This window comes from Ursus maritimus, unplaced genomic scaffold, assembly GCF_017311325.1.
Source record: "Ursus maritimus isolate PB19 unplaced genomic scaffold, ASM1731132v1 scaffold_13, whole genome shotgun sequence".
In the NCBI taxonomy this organism is placed as follows: Eukaryota; Metazoa; Chordata; class Mammalia; order Carnivora; family Ursidae; genus Ursus; species Ursus maritimus.
In genome coordinates, this window is record NW_024423675.1 from 56,383,098 (window position 1) to 56,397,643 (window position 14,546).

At 37.7% G+C, this 14,546-nt stretch overlaps 1 protein-coding gene across 1 annotated transcript in view; it reads right to left on the reverse strand.

Annotated features, from left to right (window-relative positions):
• SYNE1 (spectrin repeat containing nuclear envelope protein 1) overlaps positions 1 to 14,546 on the reverse strand; it is a 442,550-nt gene that overhangs the window by 229,684 nt on the left and 198,320 nt on the right. Inside the window, exons 40-48 of the mRNA XM_040627972.1 lie at positions 14,231 to 14,410; positions 12,364 to 12,514; positions 11,897 to 12,055; positions 9,853 to 10,035; positions 7,268 to 7,369; positions 4,712 to 4,915; positions 3,479 to 3,686; positions 2,560 to 2,672; positions 916 to 1,121 (exon numbers count right to left, since the gene is read on the reverse strand). Of these exons, the coding sequence (XP_040483906.1) occupies positions 916 to 1,121; positions 2,560 to 2,672; positions 3,479 to 3,686; positions 4,712 to 4,915; positions 7,268 to 7,369; positions 9,853 to 10,035; positions 11,897 to 12,055; positions 12,364 to 12,514; positions 14,231 to 14,410 (1,506 nt within the window). The remainder of the gene's footprint in view (positions 1 to 915; positions 1,122 to 2,559; positions 2,673 to 3,478; positions 3,687 to 4,711; positions 4,916 to 7,267; positions 7,370 to 9,852; positions 10,036 to 11,896; positions 12,056 to 12,363; positions 12,515 to 14,230; positions 14,411 to 14,546) is intronic.

Here is a 14,546-nt window from a genome sequence, read left to right on the forward strand (position 1 = left end):
CTTCTGCACTCATTACAATAAATAAATTCTAATATCTGAGGTCACAATGTCTATGGCAATTAAAATCTCATGAATTTTCAAGTATGGAAGAAAACCTAACAATAAGCCCATCCAAATTATCACTTATTTCAGTAACAAAATGAAAAATCATGTAAATTTCTCTTCAGATCCTATCTTGCTGAATTGATTTCCTGGTAATCAGCTGGTAATTATCAGCAAGATTACATCCCCATGTCAATGTGTACTTAACTTTGTATCTTACTACAGGGACTCTGAATTGGGGCCAATAGATGAAATAGGGCCATGGAAGCCCTGGGAAAAGAAGGGGTCATCTTTGTGTCTTTGTATTTTATGGAGATTCAAATATGGCACAAGAGCACAAAGGACTCTGAGTTTCAAAACAACATAAGTTCTATAAGAAACCTGGACAAGAGTAAAGCAAATTACTATGTGACCAGAAAGGCATTTTGATTACACTGACATCTTTTTCCCCCTATTTTTTTCCTTCTAATTTTATATTCACCCCTGTTGACATAGCTTCCTGATTGGAATCTTTATTCATAGAAATTAGGCCAGTGCTTTCTGCCATCACTCCAACCCAATGGAAGTAGGAGCAAAGAAAAGACTTGGATAATCTAAAACCCGGATATCAAAGCTCTCAGATTTTGAGTTAAGCAAATAGACAAGAATACATGCATGTATGCCATTTACAGTAACAAGTGAATATAATTCCTTATGTTTTCTATATAGAAAATAAAGCCAAATAGTCCCATAAGAGTCCAAGCGATTACTTATTATCCTAGTATGAACCTGTACTTTCAAATAGTGTTTGTTTATTCACAGTGGCTCTTTTCTCAAAGTCTTTGAAAACATATTCTGTGTGTGATGAAGTCTACACTTATCAAAACAACCTACCTCCCAAGTTCTAAAGCACAGTCTTGAAGAGCCTGCTTGTCTTTAAGGCATTGTTTCAGAAATGCTTGAAATTCTTCATTAGCCTTTGTAATTTGTTCCTGAATGCTGCTGACAATTTGTTTAGACACATGTGCATACAATGTTTGTCCTTCTTGAGTCACGGCATCAAGCTTGCTCTGCCCATCACTGATTGAGTCCAGAATGTTCTGTTTCAAGAAATTGAGGTAAATAAAGTATTTGCTGTTAGTCAGGGACCCTGGAGCATGGGAGCACTGATTACAATTCTGAGTTGAGATAGTAGAGCAAGAGAAGAAAGAGCCCAGAGCCCAAAGGCAGAAAGTCTTTAATAAGGCCAGAGTGAGAATGTACAACTAGATAGACTCAAGGCTCATAATAGAGGACGGTGCCAGCCAGTCACTGGAACCACTGAGGGCTAAACTGTGAACAAGACCAGCCTGTAAAGGACGGTGTTCCCATCAAGGTCTTGCTCTCAGCCTCTCCCCATTCTCACTGTCCCAGCTCAGCCCACGCTCTACTTCTTCACATGTTAATGTGACATCCTCTAACTGGATAGCTACCTGCACCCCTCCTCCTCTTCTGAACCACCTTGCACACAAAGTCCTCCCTTCAGGTCCCACCTTTTCTTGGTATGCACCTCATCCTTGAAAGATCATATGCATGAGCATGGCTTCAGCAAAGAAAAAGAACCCCAGAACTGTTGACTGAGCCCTGCTTCCCCTCTGAGCTCCAGGCTGGCGTTTGTGATGGTCACTCAGACTTTTCTTTGTGGAGTTAGTCCCACTGCATCTCAAGCTTAAAGGGGATAGTTCCACATTTAAGTTCACCATGCCTCCTTGGAAAACCAACTTCCTTTATCATAATGATCTTCCTACTGTGACTTTTCATGAGTTATCTACATAACTGTCCTCACTGATTAGGCTACAAAAATCCTCATGTTCCTCATTCTTTTAAAAAATATTTTTAATTAATACTTAACATAGTGCTTTGTTCAGATGAGCTACTTGAAAACTTGTCCAAAATTCAGTTTGAGTCAATCATGTCTGAACTCTGCTTCTTGTCCAAAACTTAGTTTGAGTCCATCACTTCTGAACTCTGCTTCACAATGGCTTTTTCCTTCCTGAAGTCATGTATTTTTCATAGCCAGTAAAACCTGTATTATCTATTGCTTTGAGTATGTCCTAGCTCCAAATCTAGACTGTAGGTTATTAAAAAGCACAAGCCATGTCTTCTTTTTAAAACACCTCCATAATAGTGATATTATACAATAGATGGAATTATTTATGTTTTTACTGCTAGAAAAATTAATAAAATATAATAGATGGAATTATTTATGTTTTTACTGCTAGAAAAATTAAAACTTGGTTTAGTTTTGAATGAATTCCAAAGAATGGTCAAAAGGCTAAAAGAGAGAAGAACGGAATCTAGAAATTCTGTAGCTCTTATTTTCCCAACTTACTTTTCACATTGCCTATCCCCTTATGACTCAAGAAATCTAATTCTGTTAGAGAAGAAGAAAAGTTTGAATAAAATTAGAAGATCTGTGGAAAGACATGATTTAGGTCTGACTTCAAGTCATGGGAATGCAGCTTAGAGAAGACGACGAAGCATGGCCAGCTTTCATACCTGAAGATCACGGAGCTTTGCCTCTAGAACTTTGCTGTCGCCAGTTCGATCAGATGATTCTTTTGCTGCTGCCTTTATTCCAGAAAACCACTCTTGGAATTCCTGCATGGACTCTTTTGAAAGTAATGAAAATGAGAAATACATCCAAAACATTGAACGAGCTTCTAGGATTACCACAATGAATTAATTCTGGCCTTCAGCTCACTGCATCTTGCCTTACGAAATATTTCAGAAATAAAATAATAATAATATAGCATATACTACAGCATGACTGTTCATGGCAGGACTGAGAAATTATCTCAGGGAAAAGACTGAAAAGAAATTTGTATTCCTGAAATATCTGATTTCCCACTGTCTTTCTTTCTCTTGGTAAAGAAAGATAATTGTCTGAATGTGGAAGCCAGCAAAGGGAGAAAGGCTCTAGTCATTTTTATGGCAAAGGAAGGAGCCATCTCCTCTTTCCGCCAGGCTGACTTGAGAGTCATTCCGCATCGTCATCAGGGCAGAGGCACAGCTGTGTGGGAAGCCGAGTTGGGGACATATGACTGGCAATTTCCTGAACTATATGGCTGCTGCTGTTTCATGGCCTCTCCTAATTTCCACGTTTACTGTGTTAGTTCATCACAGCAGTGGAAATAGTTTTCCACACAAATGTGCTATATGTAGAAAATCCAGATGAAATTCGGAATCCTTGAAACGGTGGATTCCTACTTTCTTGGGGAGAAAGAGGAAGAACCCAGCTTATGGCGAGAGCCCAAGCACAGCAATTCCACTGCTCAAATCTCAACACACAAATGAATTTAAAACGATCTTCTTCTGGAAAGTTTTATCCAACTATTGCTGGCAGTTTCTAGGCAGCATTTGGCTTGGATTCTTTCTGGTAAACAAACGATTCATGCTAAGCCCTGTCAGAGCTCACCATTGAAGTGCTTCTCCAGAGAATCCTGAAGGCTGGCCTGCGTTTTGGAGCACAGCTGGCTCACAGCTTCGTGGTTCTTTGTGAGCCCTGTCAGAGCACTGCCCAGGCTCTCCAACTCGACAGAATGGTACTTGCGGCACAAACTGTTGAGATTTTCTTGGGTGGAGCTGATGTTGCTTTGTTGACTTTGAAGTTCCTTTTGTATTTCCTACAGAATGAAAGAATGCCATGAAGGATTCTCATCCCATTCAAGGGAAATATCCCCTCTACTCCACTATGGTACTTTTTGGAAACTGATGCTGTTGAAATCCACTCTGTAATGTACACATTATTGTGGGCTTTTTTTTTTTTTTTCAGTGTTTGTAATAGATCTGTTGACTCTTGCAGAATTTTGCCCAGTTCTCCTTGGGAACAACTGCAAATAGTGTTGAAAGGTATTAGGATTTGAGTTATGGTCTAGGATTCCAAGCAAATTGAATACGTTCTCAGGGATTCCAGCCCATGATCTTGGATTTAGTCAATTCATTAGAAACTGTTAATGGAGTCATCTCCTAAGTTCACATTCTTTGATGGGCTGCTAGGGCTTTGTTCCAGGGTCACAGGCCACACCAAAAGCACCAGTAGTTATTTTTTAAATATATGAACTAATCTTAAATACAATAAGAAAATATGCTAAAGAGAACAGATCACTTATGTTGAACAGTCATCTCAACTCACAAGCTTTACAGACAAGCTTTACAGACAGTTGATCAGGAACATTCTCTCTATGGACAGATGACATGGAAGTAAAATGTTGTCTCTCCACTTTTTTGTTTGTTTCTTTGTTTAAATATATCCTTCTCTAGACAAAAGCAGTCATACCGACCAATAAAATAATTAAGAAATGAAAAACTATTTGGCCTTCAAATTTGAAAATTCATGGAAATTCAAACAGGTCTTCTATAGTCTCTACCCATTTACTAAAACATATTATTACAAGCATAGCTTATATTTTTAGATTATAAAAATGCATGCTTCCTATTTTTAGATTATTCATCTTCGATTTCCTACTACCTGTATTCATTTCTCCACCTGCCAACTCATTTTGCTGTGTCCACTATCATGAATTAGTTGGCCTGGTGGTAACACAGGTAATTGAGAGCAAAGATTATATTTTTATTCCAGTCACCACAAAACAGGAAAACCAATATTACCATTGGAAGTATACATGCTTAATGATAGGTGATTACCTACCTTTACTTTTGTCAGCCCTTCCCATGTCTCGGTCTGGGCACAGTTCATCAATGATTCTTCTATTTTTGTCAGCCAGCTCGTTATGTCATTAATAAATTTCTCCACCTGTGTACTCTGAGCAGTAAAATCTTTCAAGGTTCCTTTTGCTTCTTCAGTAATTTCTTTGGCATGCTCCAGTTTCTGCCTTAGGTCTGCTTCTATAAACTAAACATAAAGTAAGATTTCATTAAAATCTGTGAAGACCGGAACACTCATTCTATAGGAATTCTGTTCATGTGTGGCTTAATTGTAAGAAACACCTAAGCCTAACCATGGATGCTAATTCAACTTTTCTAAGAAGGGAAATCAGTGGGTACAAGTAGCCAAACATTGCAGGTGACAGCAAAGTGGAAACAGTAAGGATTACAGTTGCCATTGGATGTTAGAGTGGCAGTTCGGACTGAGGGTCCAAGGAATACGGAAGATCACATTTTAAAAGCAGAGCTCAACCTATGCAGAGTTACCAAGTTGGTGACCAAAACCCTGCTCTTACTTCTTCCTGGGAAACACTCACACATTTTATGCCCTGATGTAACCACTCCTTTGAACAAACACCATTGTAGGATTTTATCATAAAGCAATTTTATTTTTGTCTCCCACTTTAAAGTATTCAGTGAGGCTACTTGTCTCCTCCCAAATGATTTGTTTCAGGAGGACTCCTGACTTTTCTGGCCTGACAGGTAATAAAAGGACTTATAATCAAGATAAAATGCAAATGGTTTCAAGTCCACCATTAAAGCATCTAGGCCCATTTAATAATCAAAACTTTGAACTGAAAGTTAACTGACAGTTAAGGCTTTTTTCTTATCCCCAGCTCATATCTGCTACAAACAGGAAGCCCATCTGAAGAAAAGACCCAAGTGCCGCTTTGTCTTTCTTCAATTTATTTCTATTCCCCACATTCTACAGCTTCTGACCCCTACAGGCTTGGACAAGCAGGAGGTGGGCGAGGGTCTCTAAAACTTTTGATGACTGTTGTGAGCTGCCATCCGCGCTCCTAGGCCAGGTGATGTTTTACATTCTCTCCTGTCACAGGCCTTAATCTGCAGGGATTTTCCGAGACTCCCCTCCCTGCTGGGACCTCCCACTGACGTTGCCTACATGAAAGCAGTACACTCCTGCTTCTCCTTCCTCAGCCTGTGGGCAGCTCTGTTTCTCGCTGCTGGAGGCCTGTTCCTCCCCAGAAAGCCTTCCTAGATAACCTGAGATATCCACACACTGATGCTTTCTCCTTGCCTTTCCTCCGATAATTCACTTCCTGGCCGGGGGTCATACTCCGGCATTCACACCAGATGATTCTAAGATGCACTACGCTCAGAACAATCACTTCTCCATTGGCAAATACATCGTTAGCCATAAAGTCTCTTGGGGGAGTTAGAGAGTAGACTCCAGGGTCCACCAACTGCAGGGGCACATGTCATTCTCTCTAGATGGTACCCCTGAAACACTTCTCCTTATTTTGAGGTAAGGACCAGGTGCCCCAATACCTCTACATTGAGTATGTGTGGTGGGGAGGGGGTGGTAAGAAAGCAGTGTACAATGGTAGCTCTCTCCCAAAACCCTGCTTCCATCTGAACTCTTCAAAAGTCCACCTGTTGCCCATTTATATCCTTGACACAGGAGACATGCATAAATACTCAGTTTTAATTTTCTATATGATTGGCACCCTTTGCCTCTTCCTGCTTCGGGTGAAATTCTAACATTCTGGTATATGTATATCATCCACCGATGATACTAAGTGACAGATACACCGTCTCAGGTCAGAGCAAACGTATCATCAAGCAAGATAGATGGGTTAGCAAGAAGCAATAAGTAAAGGACGAAGGCACAACAGGAAGAAGGAAAATGTAGAGAAGAATCCATGAGGGCAGCAATAAATAAGCTCACAGGTCAAAGTAAGGCAGCAGAACACTTAGCCTGGAGCCTGTGCTGCTGGCTGCCAAAAGAACCCCCCCCGCCCCCCCCCCGGCCACACCAGTTGTTCCTAGAGCTCCCTGACTGACGTAGTCCAGGCTTGCTGGGCAGACCCAGTCTAGCCCCTGCCTACCTCGTGCCCCCTGTGGGTCTGGGCCATCCACGCAGCCCTGAGAGGAGGTTCGCAATGATGATCTCACCAAACCCAATCACTGAGTAAATGAATTAGAAAAATATCAGTATTTATAAGTGTGGTTTCTGTTCTGGTCCAGACACAAATGGTCCATGAGGCAAGCTGGATGATACTACTTCCAAAATTTAGTAAGGAAAAGGGGAACTAATCTCATTATAACACTTGTATTAGAAATATGCTATTCATACTAGCACAAGGAATTCTAAAAATGTTAATGTTTTAACCCCCATATATGGTAAAATCCACATGTTTGCTTGAAATTATGATGATGATAACAATGAGAATATATACATGTATCATATAAATAATATATAGAATTTATTTATTGTTATGTATCAATTATATTAGAAATTATATTTGAGATAGAGTCTAGTATATAGTAGTTATTGCAAACCTGATTGAGTACTTACCTGAAGGTCTGGTGGTGTTTCTGGATTTTTAGTTAATTCTTTAAGATCATTAACTTTGCAATGAAGTTCTTCCAATCTCAATGTTTTGTTTTTAACTTCAGACTGCCAAAATAAAAGACAAAGAGGAAAAGCGTAACTTGTGTAAACACTGACGTATTACATTTGGCACTTAATAATTTCAAGAGTTAACCCAACTCCAAGTCAGAGTATAAACAAAAAAAAAAAATATATCTCTGATTTTCTGAGGACTCATTATTTATGAATGTGGAAAAATGTCATCATTAACTTTCACTTCGAATGTGAGGAAGTACACAGAACTTTCTTCCCACCCTCTTTATTGGAAAAAAAAAGCTCCTGGAAAAAATTAAACACTAACTAAAAAGTCTTGAGTCAGTGGGGATTTTCAGTAACCGTCATTCATTCATTAGCATTAATATCACTGGCTACCATGGCAGCACTGAACTTTTGAGAAAGCATTTCAAAGCAAATACACATTAGGAGTGCCTAATTACTGTAGACTATATGTAATACATCAGAAATGTTTCAAATAAAAATTTAAAATATTTTTATTTTAAATAAATACCTTTTTTATTTTTTGCTATTTATTTACTTCTTCATTTATTTCACTAACACTAACACAAAACAAAGAAAAATAGGCAAAGAACCATTACTGAACAAATTAGATGCTTGCAAAATTCATTATGTATTTGGGGCCACAAAGGACCGTTTGATAAAGTATCGCTCTCGACTTAAACAGAGCATTTTGGTGCTTTGTGGACACTAACAAACCTCCTGAAACCTTCGTTCCAGAAGGTAATTTACTTACCCAGTGAGACATGATGAACTAATTGTCAGCCCCCCTGGCTTTCTCCAGGAGCAGGCTGAACAATTAAAGAATCACACATACACACTTACACACTTTATTTTTGAATTGCAGCAGCATTGCACAATTAGGCCCTGGGCCGAATCCAGTCTAATTTTATTGGTTGCCGTACCACACAGACAGACGGTAACGTACAGAAATTCACCACTGTGAGTGACCGAACCTGGACATGAATGTGGGGCTGATGCCCATCGGCTTCCTGGATCCCAAAGGTCAGTGGGAGGAGGGTACTGCGTGACGATTAAACAATCGACTCCAAAAAAAAAAGACCCTGACTTGACCACCCCTTTGAGCCACACCGTGATGTCGCTGCCCACGGGGTGGGGGCACTGCACTACAACACAGTGTTCTACGTTTCCACCACGCAGATCGAACACGTATCAACAACTCAAGAGCCTGGATAATAGTTGTATGTAGAGTAGGAATTAAAAGTGGTAAGTTTAAAGTATTTATTAACTTAGTTTTCAATATAATTTAATTGTAAATTTATTTACAATTTAATTTTCAATAATGGCTGGGTTTAACACTGGCTTGGAAACTTCTTTAAAATTTAGTAATTTGACTTTTGAGAGCTGGTACAAATCCTAGTCCGGCGTGCACCATGGTCTCGAGCTGTAATGTCAATTTAACATCAAAGAGAACTTGAGAGACTTCAGTATCCCTCTCCTGGTTGCATTTTCAGTCTGGTTAATTTCCTCTACTTCTGTTTGCCCTTAGAAATAGGTGTTTGATTTAAAAATCTCTAGAAAGTTCTTTGGGTCAAAGCTAGATAATGTAGGTATACAGTTGATTCACCTACATTTTTTTCAGACTGCGGTCATTCATCATCTATCTGTCGGGTTCCATTTGTGTGCTGGGCACAGTACTGAGCCCCCAAGCATGCAACGGCGACGAGCCTCTGCCCTCGTGGAGAGTCATGACCGTATGCTTTAGAAACAAGTCATCTCTTGTCACCGTTTCCTCTTACCGGGCTTCATTTTTCATCCCAGCCTAACTACGACTGCACATTTTACATACATACCGCAGTGTAAATGAAGTAAGTGCCACGAGGGTAGGGACTTTATCTGTCTTACTGTTTATTCTCAGTGTCTAAAACAGTGCCTGACATATTTTAGGTGCTTAGTAAGAATCTGATGAGTGAATAAATAAATAAACGAATGTAAGAAATGGAAATAAAAAGTTTAAAATAAATTGGTGGCTAGAACTTTAAAAGGTCACTTTCTGGGGAAGCCTGTCACACTCCAATCTCCAGTTTTCTCCCATTTCTGAAGAGGAGGTGGACAAACCTAGCACCTAGGTAAGTGTTCAGCACATAGTAACTACTCAGTAAACATCTTGTTTGAATAATAAAAAAAAAACTCCTCTAAATATTATTAAATTACAAACACCGTCAATTTGGTTTTCCAGTAGGAAGGTGTGATAGTCTCAGATGAATAGAAAATGGGAAAAATATAGATTTTATGGGCTTTTACTTTCCTACTAATATTTTAAGTACAGAGCCCCAACTGAGAAGTGATAAAAATGGGGGGGAAAGTCTTATCCATTGCCTACCCAACTGTCAGGTAAATAGCAAAAGATAGTTAAGACTGCTCTAACATTCATATGTGTCTCTGAAAGAAAGAAGTTTAAAAAAAGGACATGATTTTCTCGTATTCTGGTCAATGAACTCATAAGCTCACGAAGGTAGATGTAGTCAATTTACCTCAAATTCTTTAAGGAATTCTTCTGCTCTGAGGCTGTTATTCAGGTTGCTGATGCTTTCGGCCAACTGTGGAACAGAACTATTGGACCATCCATCGATCTCGTCTTTACTTGAAAGTACATCAGCCCAAATGGTCAGGCTTACCCTCAGCCTATCCATGTTTTCCTCAATTTTCTCTGATATCTGGGATGGAAAACAGAAGCCATATCATCATTAGTCTGAGGCTTTATGACGCTCCTTGCCCCACCAAAGTACTAATCATGTTTATGCTGCCTTAATCAAAAAATTATATTCTCATGGAAAAACAAAGTTTTACAAAAATTGTATAAGGGAATTAGTGCATTTGACTCAAACAAATGCTAACCATTACATAAATTGTTTCTCTCATTGGCAGAGTTGACTGAATTTCTGAGACATTTGATTTTCATTTGTAAATTGGGAAACTAAGAACAGGTCTATTGGAGTCAACTATAACATACTCTTAGGTTGAATTCTATAGGATAGGGGTCCATTGAGGGCAGTACTGCATTTCTTTCTAAAAGTAACACAATAAGCACTTTTATTTGTAATGCTGAAACATAAAAATGGACATTAATTAGACTTGAACATATTTATAGAATAAATAAATACATAGGACATCAACCAACTAGTAACCGTAAATGTAAAGCACTATTGTTTAATAGTCTTCCCGTAATAAGAATGTTCTTTTAAAAGTGGAGGCTGGGAAGGCTTTCTGCAATCCCCAAATTATTTGATTACAGTACACAATTATCACTGTCTAACTTTAGTAATTCACCTTATGTAACTTAATCTACAGTAATGCACTGTAGGTTAATAGAAGGGCAACAGAATCACTGGGTTTTTGAGTTGGAAGCTACATAAAATATGTATGGGTTGAGATGTAGAGTTCCAGAGAGATCAAGTGACTTGTTCTTCTGTCACATAGCTAGCAAATGACAGAGCAAGAACTAAAACCCAAGGATGTAAACTACAAGTCTGATGTTTTTCAATGCAAAATTATAGTCTTACAACTCTAAATTATTATACATTATAGTTTAATATGCTATAGAATATTTATAAATTATTCTTCAATTTTTATCCATAATCCCAGAGTTTTGAGAAAAAAAAATTAGAGTTACAAATTTGTTGTAATTGAAGCTACCAAGTGAAATTCTGGAAAATCTGACACTAAGTTTCGTTTCATTTTGTTTTGTTTTATTTTGTTTTAAGTGGTCAGGGGAGGAACAGAGGGAGAGGAAGAGAGAATCTTAAGCAGTCTCCACCACACCCAGCGAGGAGCCGAACCCTGGGCTTGATCACACAACCCTGAGATCATGACCTGAGCAGAAGTCAAGAGTCTGATGCTTAAATGACTGAGACACTCAGGTGCCTCAAAAAATCTGCCACTAAATTTTAACAAAACGAAGCAAATAACTTTTTTTTCCTACTAATTCTAAACTTTATGTGAATATGTTTTTTTTCAAAATATCATTTTGCACGTTAGCATTAAGATTTAAAAATGAGGAGGGGCGCCTGGGTGGCACAGTCGTTAAGCGTCTGCCTTCGGCTCAGGGTGTGATCCCAGCGTTCTGGGATTGAGCCCCACGTCAGGCTCCTCTGCTAGGACCCTGCTTCTTCCTATCCCACTTCCCCTGCTTGTGTTCCCTCTCTCGCTGGCTGTCTCTGTCAAATAAATAAATAAAATCTTTAAAAAAAATTTTTTTAAATGAGGGGCACCTGGTGGTTTAGTCGGTTAAGCATCTACCTTCAGCTCAGGTCATGATCCCAGAGTTCTGGAACGGAGCCCTGCATTGGGCTCCCTGCTCAGTGAGGAGTCTGCTTCTCCCTCTCCCTTTGCCCCTCCCCTCCACTTATGCTCCTGCTCTTCTATCTCTCAAATAAATAAATAAAATCTTTTTTAAAAATAAAAATAAAATAAAAGTTAAAAATGGAATTCACATCCCTGAATAATCCTTTGCCCAAAAATAATGATTGACAAATGTGAATATTTAAACTGTTCATACAATCCAGGTGATTATCTTACATCCAGCCACCTGTCCACAGTGCTCTCCATGTCTGTTTTCACCAAGATGAAATCACTACTGTGAATTTTTTTCAGCTCAGATAACAACTGTTTTCCTTTACTGGTAAAGTTATCCAATTCTTTCTGTTTATTACACATTTCGTTCTTGGCAGTTTCATGCTGTGGACATAAATGTTTCCTTAATTAATAAAATAATCAGTGGTAAGTCAGGCGTTCAAAACCATCTGCCTCTAAGAAATTTAACTCATGGTTGACCTTATGCAGAAACCAGTGATATTAATGAACTATACATTTTTTGGATTGCTAGAATCCTAGAATATCAGTATTTCTAAAAAAAAAAAAAAGGCTGGGTTTGTCAGCATGAATTTTCTACGTCTATATGTACTGATGAGTTGTACAGAGAATTCATTATATGTGAAAATCAGATCTGAGTAGTCTACTAAAATAAGTATATTTTGAATTATTACCTTGGATAAAGCCCATTTAAGATCCTCCTGATCTTTTATAGTAGTTCTTGTTGCAATCACATTGCTGGCATTTTCTAGGACTTTAGATACAGCTGACTTCAAGTTCTGATATTCCCTCATTAAGTCAATAAGTCCACAGCATTGACCCTGGCTATAGTAATTAAAGAAAAGGTATCATTTATTATCATGCGTTAAAGGAAAGGATTCCCTATGATCGGACCTGATATGTAACTGCATGAATGTGTTCATAGATGGATGCTGGATTCAAGAGGAAACCATATTTCGACCTATTGAGGTCAAGAGTGCTGGTCAAACCAACCTAACTCTAATGTTCAAATTGTTTTCCATGAGTAAAGAATGTACACAGCCATTAAACAAAATCTGCGACCTCAGTGACAAGAAAAAATACATGTTCTTGACAACTAAAACTTATGTAGATGCCAACAAATTTTTGCTTTTCAATCTTTTCATTATTTAATTATATCGTAATAATATGTATTAAGGCGAAGCAAAACAAATAAACAAACCAAATCAAATAAACAAAAAACACTGCTCAATAAGTAAAATACATACGAGGATGTTTTTTCCCATTTCAATGACACAGATTTTTATTGAATATGAATCCCCTGAAAATTGTCAAAATAAGAAGATGGTTTCTGTTTATAAGCGTAAAATGCCTCTGAGCAAGCAATTCTACATGTAGGAATTTTTCCAAAGGAAAAAAGATGTGCACTAAGATTTAGGTAAAATTATATTCTTTATACTAATACTCATAATAAGAGAAAAAAATAAAAATAATCCAAATGTTAAAAATAGGCTAATAATTGAATAAACTCTGATACCTTCTTATAATTGTATACTGTACAATCTCTAACAAATCACAATTTAGGAGAATGTTCAATAAGATAGAGTAAAATTCTACAACATGGTTAAATTTTTAAAAGCTTACATTAATAATCTACTCTGTGCAATAAAAACTTAGGTACACACAAAAAATTGAATGTGAATGTTTATAGATGCTTTTTTTTTATAGTCATCTGAAATGGAAAGAACTTGGATATCCATCAACTGGTGAATGAATAAACTGTGGCATGCCTGTTAAGTGGAATATTATTTGACTATAAAAAAGAATGGACTTTATTAATACACATAACAGTGTACATTGCGCCAAGTAAAAGAAGTTATTTACCCAAGTGTGGTAAAAACTTACATACACACAAAAAATTGAACATGAATGTTTATATGTTTATATATGTTTATATATGCCTTATTTATAATCATCCAGACTGGAAATAATCCATTTATTGTGATTCTGAAAAGACAATACTACAGAGACAGAACATGGATCAAAGGTTGCCAGGGACTGGGAGTCGGGGAGGGGCTGACTATAATGAGACATCGGGGGATTTTTTTCAGGTGGTGGAATGATTATATTGAGATTTGATAGTTGTAATAGTTTCTCTACAGGGTGTGTATACTCATAAACTGTATGTGTGTTAAACTCAGACAGTTTAAGGGTGTACACTAAACAGGATGAATTTTACTATATGTAAATCATATCTTAATTACAAATAAGTACAACAAAACAAAAAAGGAAAATCAGAGGTTAAGACTCTCATGGTAGCACTTCGTAACTGCTGACAGCTCCTGCTTTCGAGCATTGAATTTTACCTGTCGTTGGCATCTCAACAACTTCCTCAATAAAATTCTGTATGACTAAATTTCTAATGGTACTAAAGGGACACAGAATACATAAGGCGGCAGAAGATACTCAAATCTTGATCACGCCGATGCAAATTAACAGACAACAGCCCAATGCCCCAAAATAGAAAGTTGAAAAAAAAAATCGAGAGGTTTTTTTACTTACTTTTCATGAATTAGTTTTTTGGTATCATTCCAGGTAACCTCTAAGCGGTTTACCTCCCTATCGACTTCAGAGGCAAAGGCTACATCTTTCTGAGCAATTTGTTTAGCTTTGTCTTTCAACCAACATAGTTCATGCTCATGAGAATTCAATTCGTCTTCTAACTGATTAAAGACTCTCAATCTGTGAATTAAAATGTTATTTTATTATTAATTTGCCAAAGGTAAAGACTAATATTTCTTCTCCATAAAGCACACCTATAGGAAAACTTTTAACACAGCAACTGAATTAATGTATATCAACTGTGAAAGACACTTTA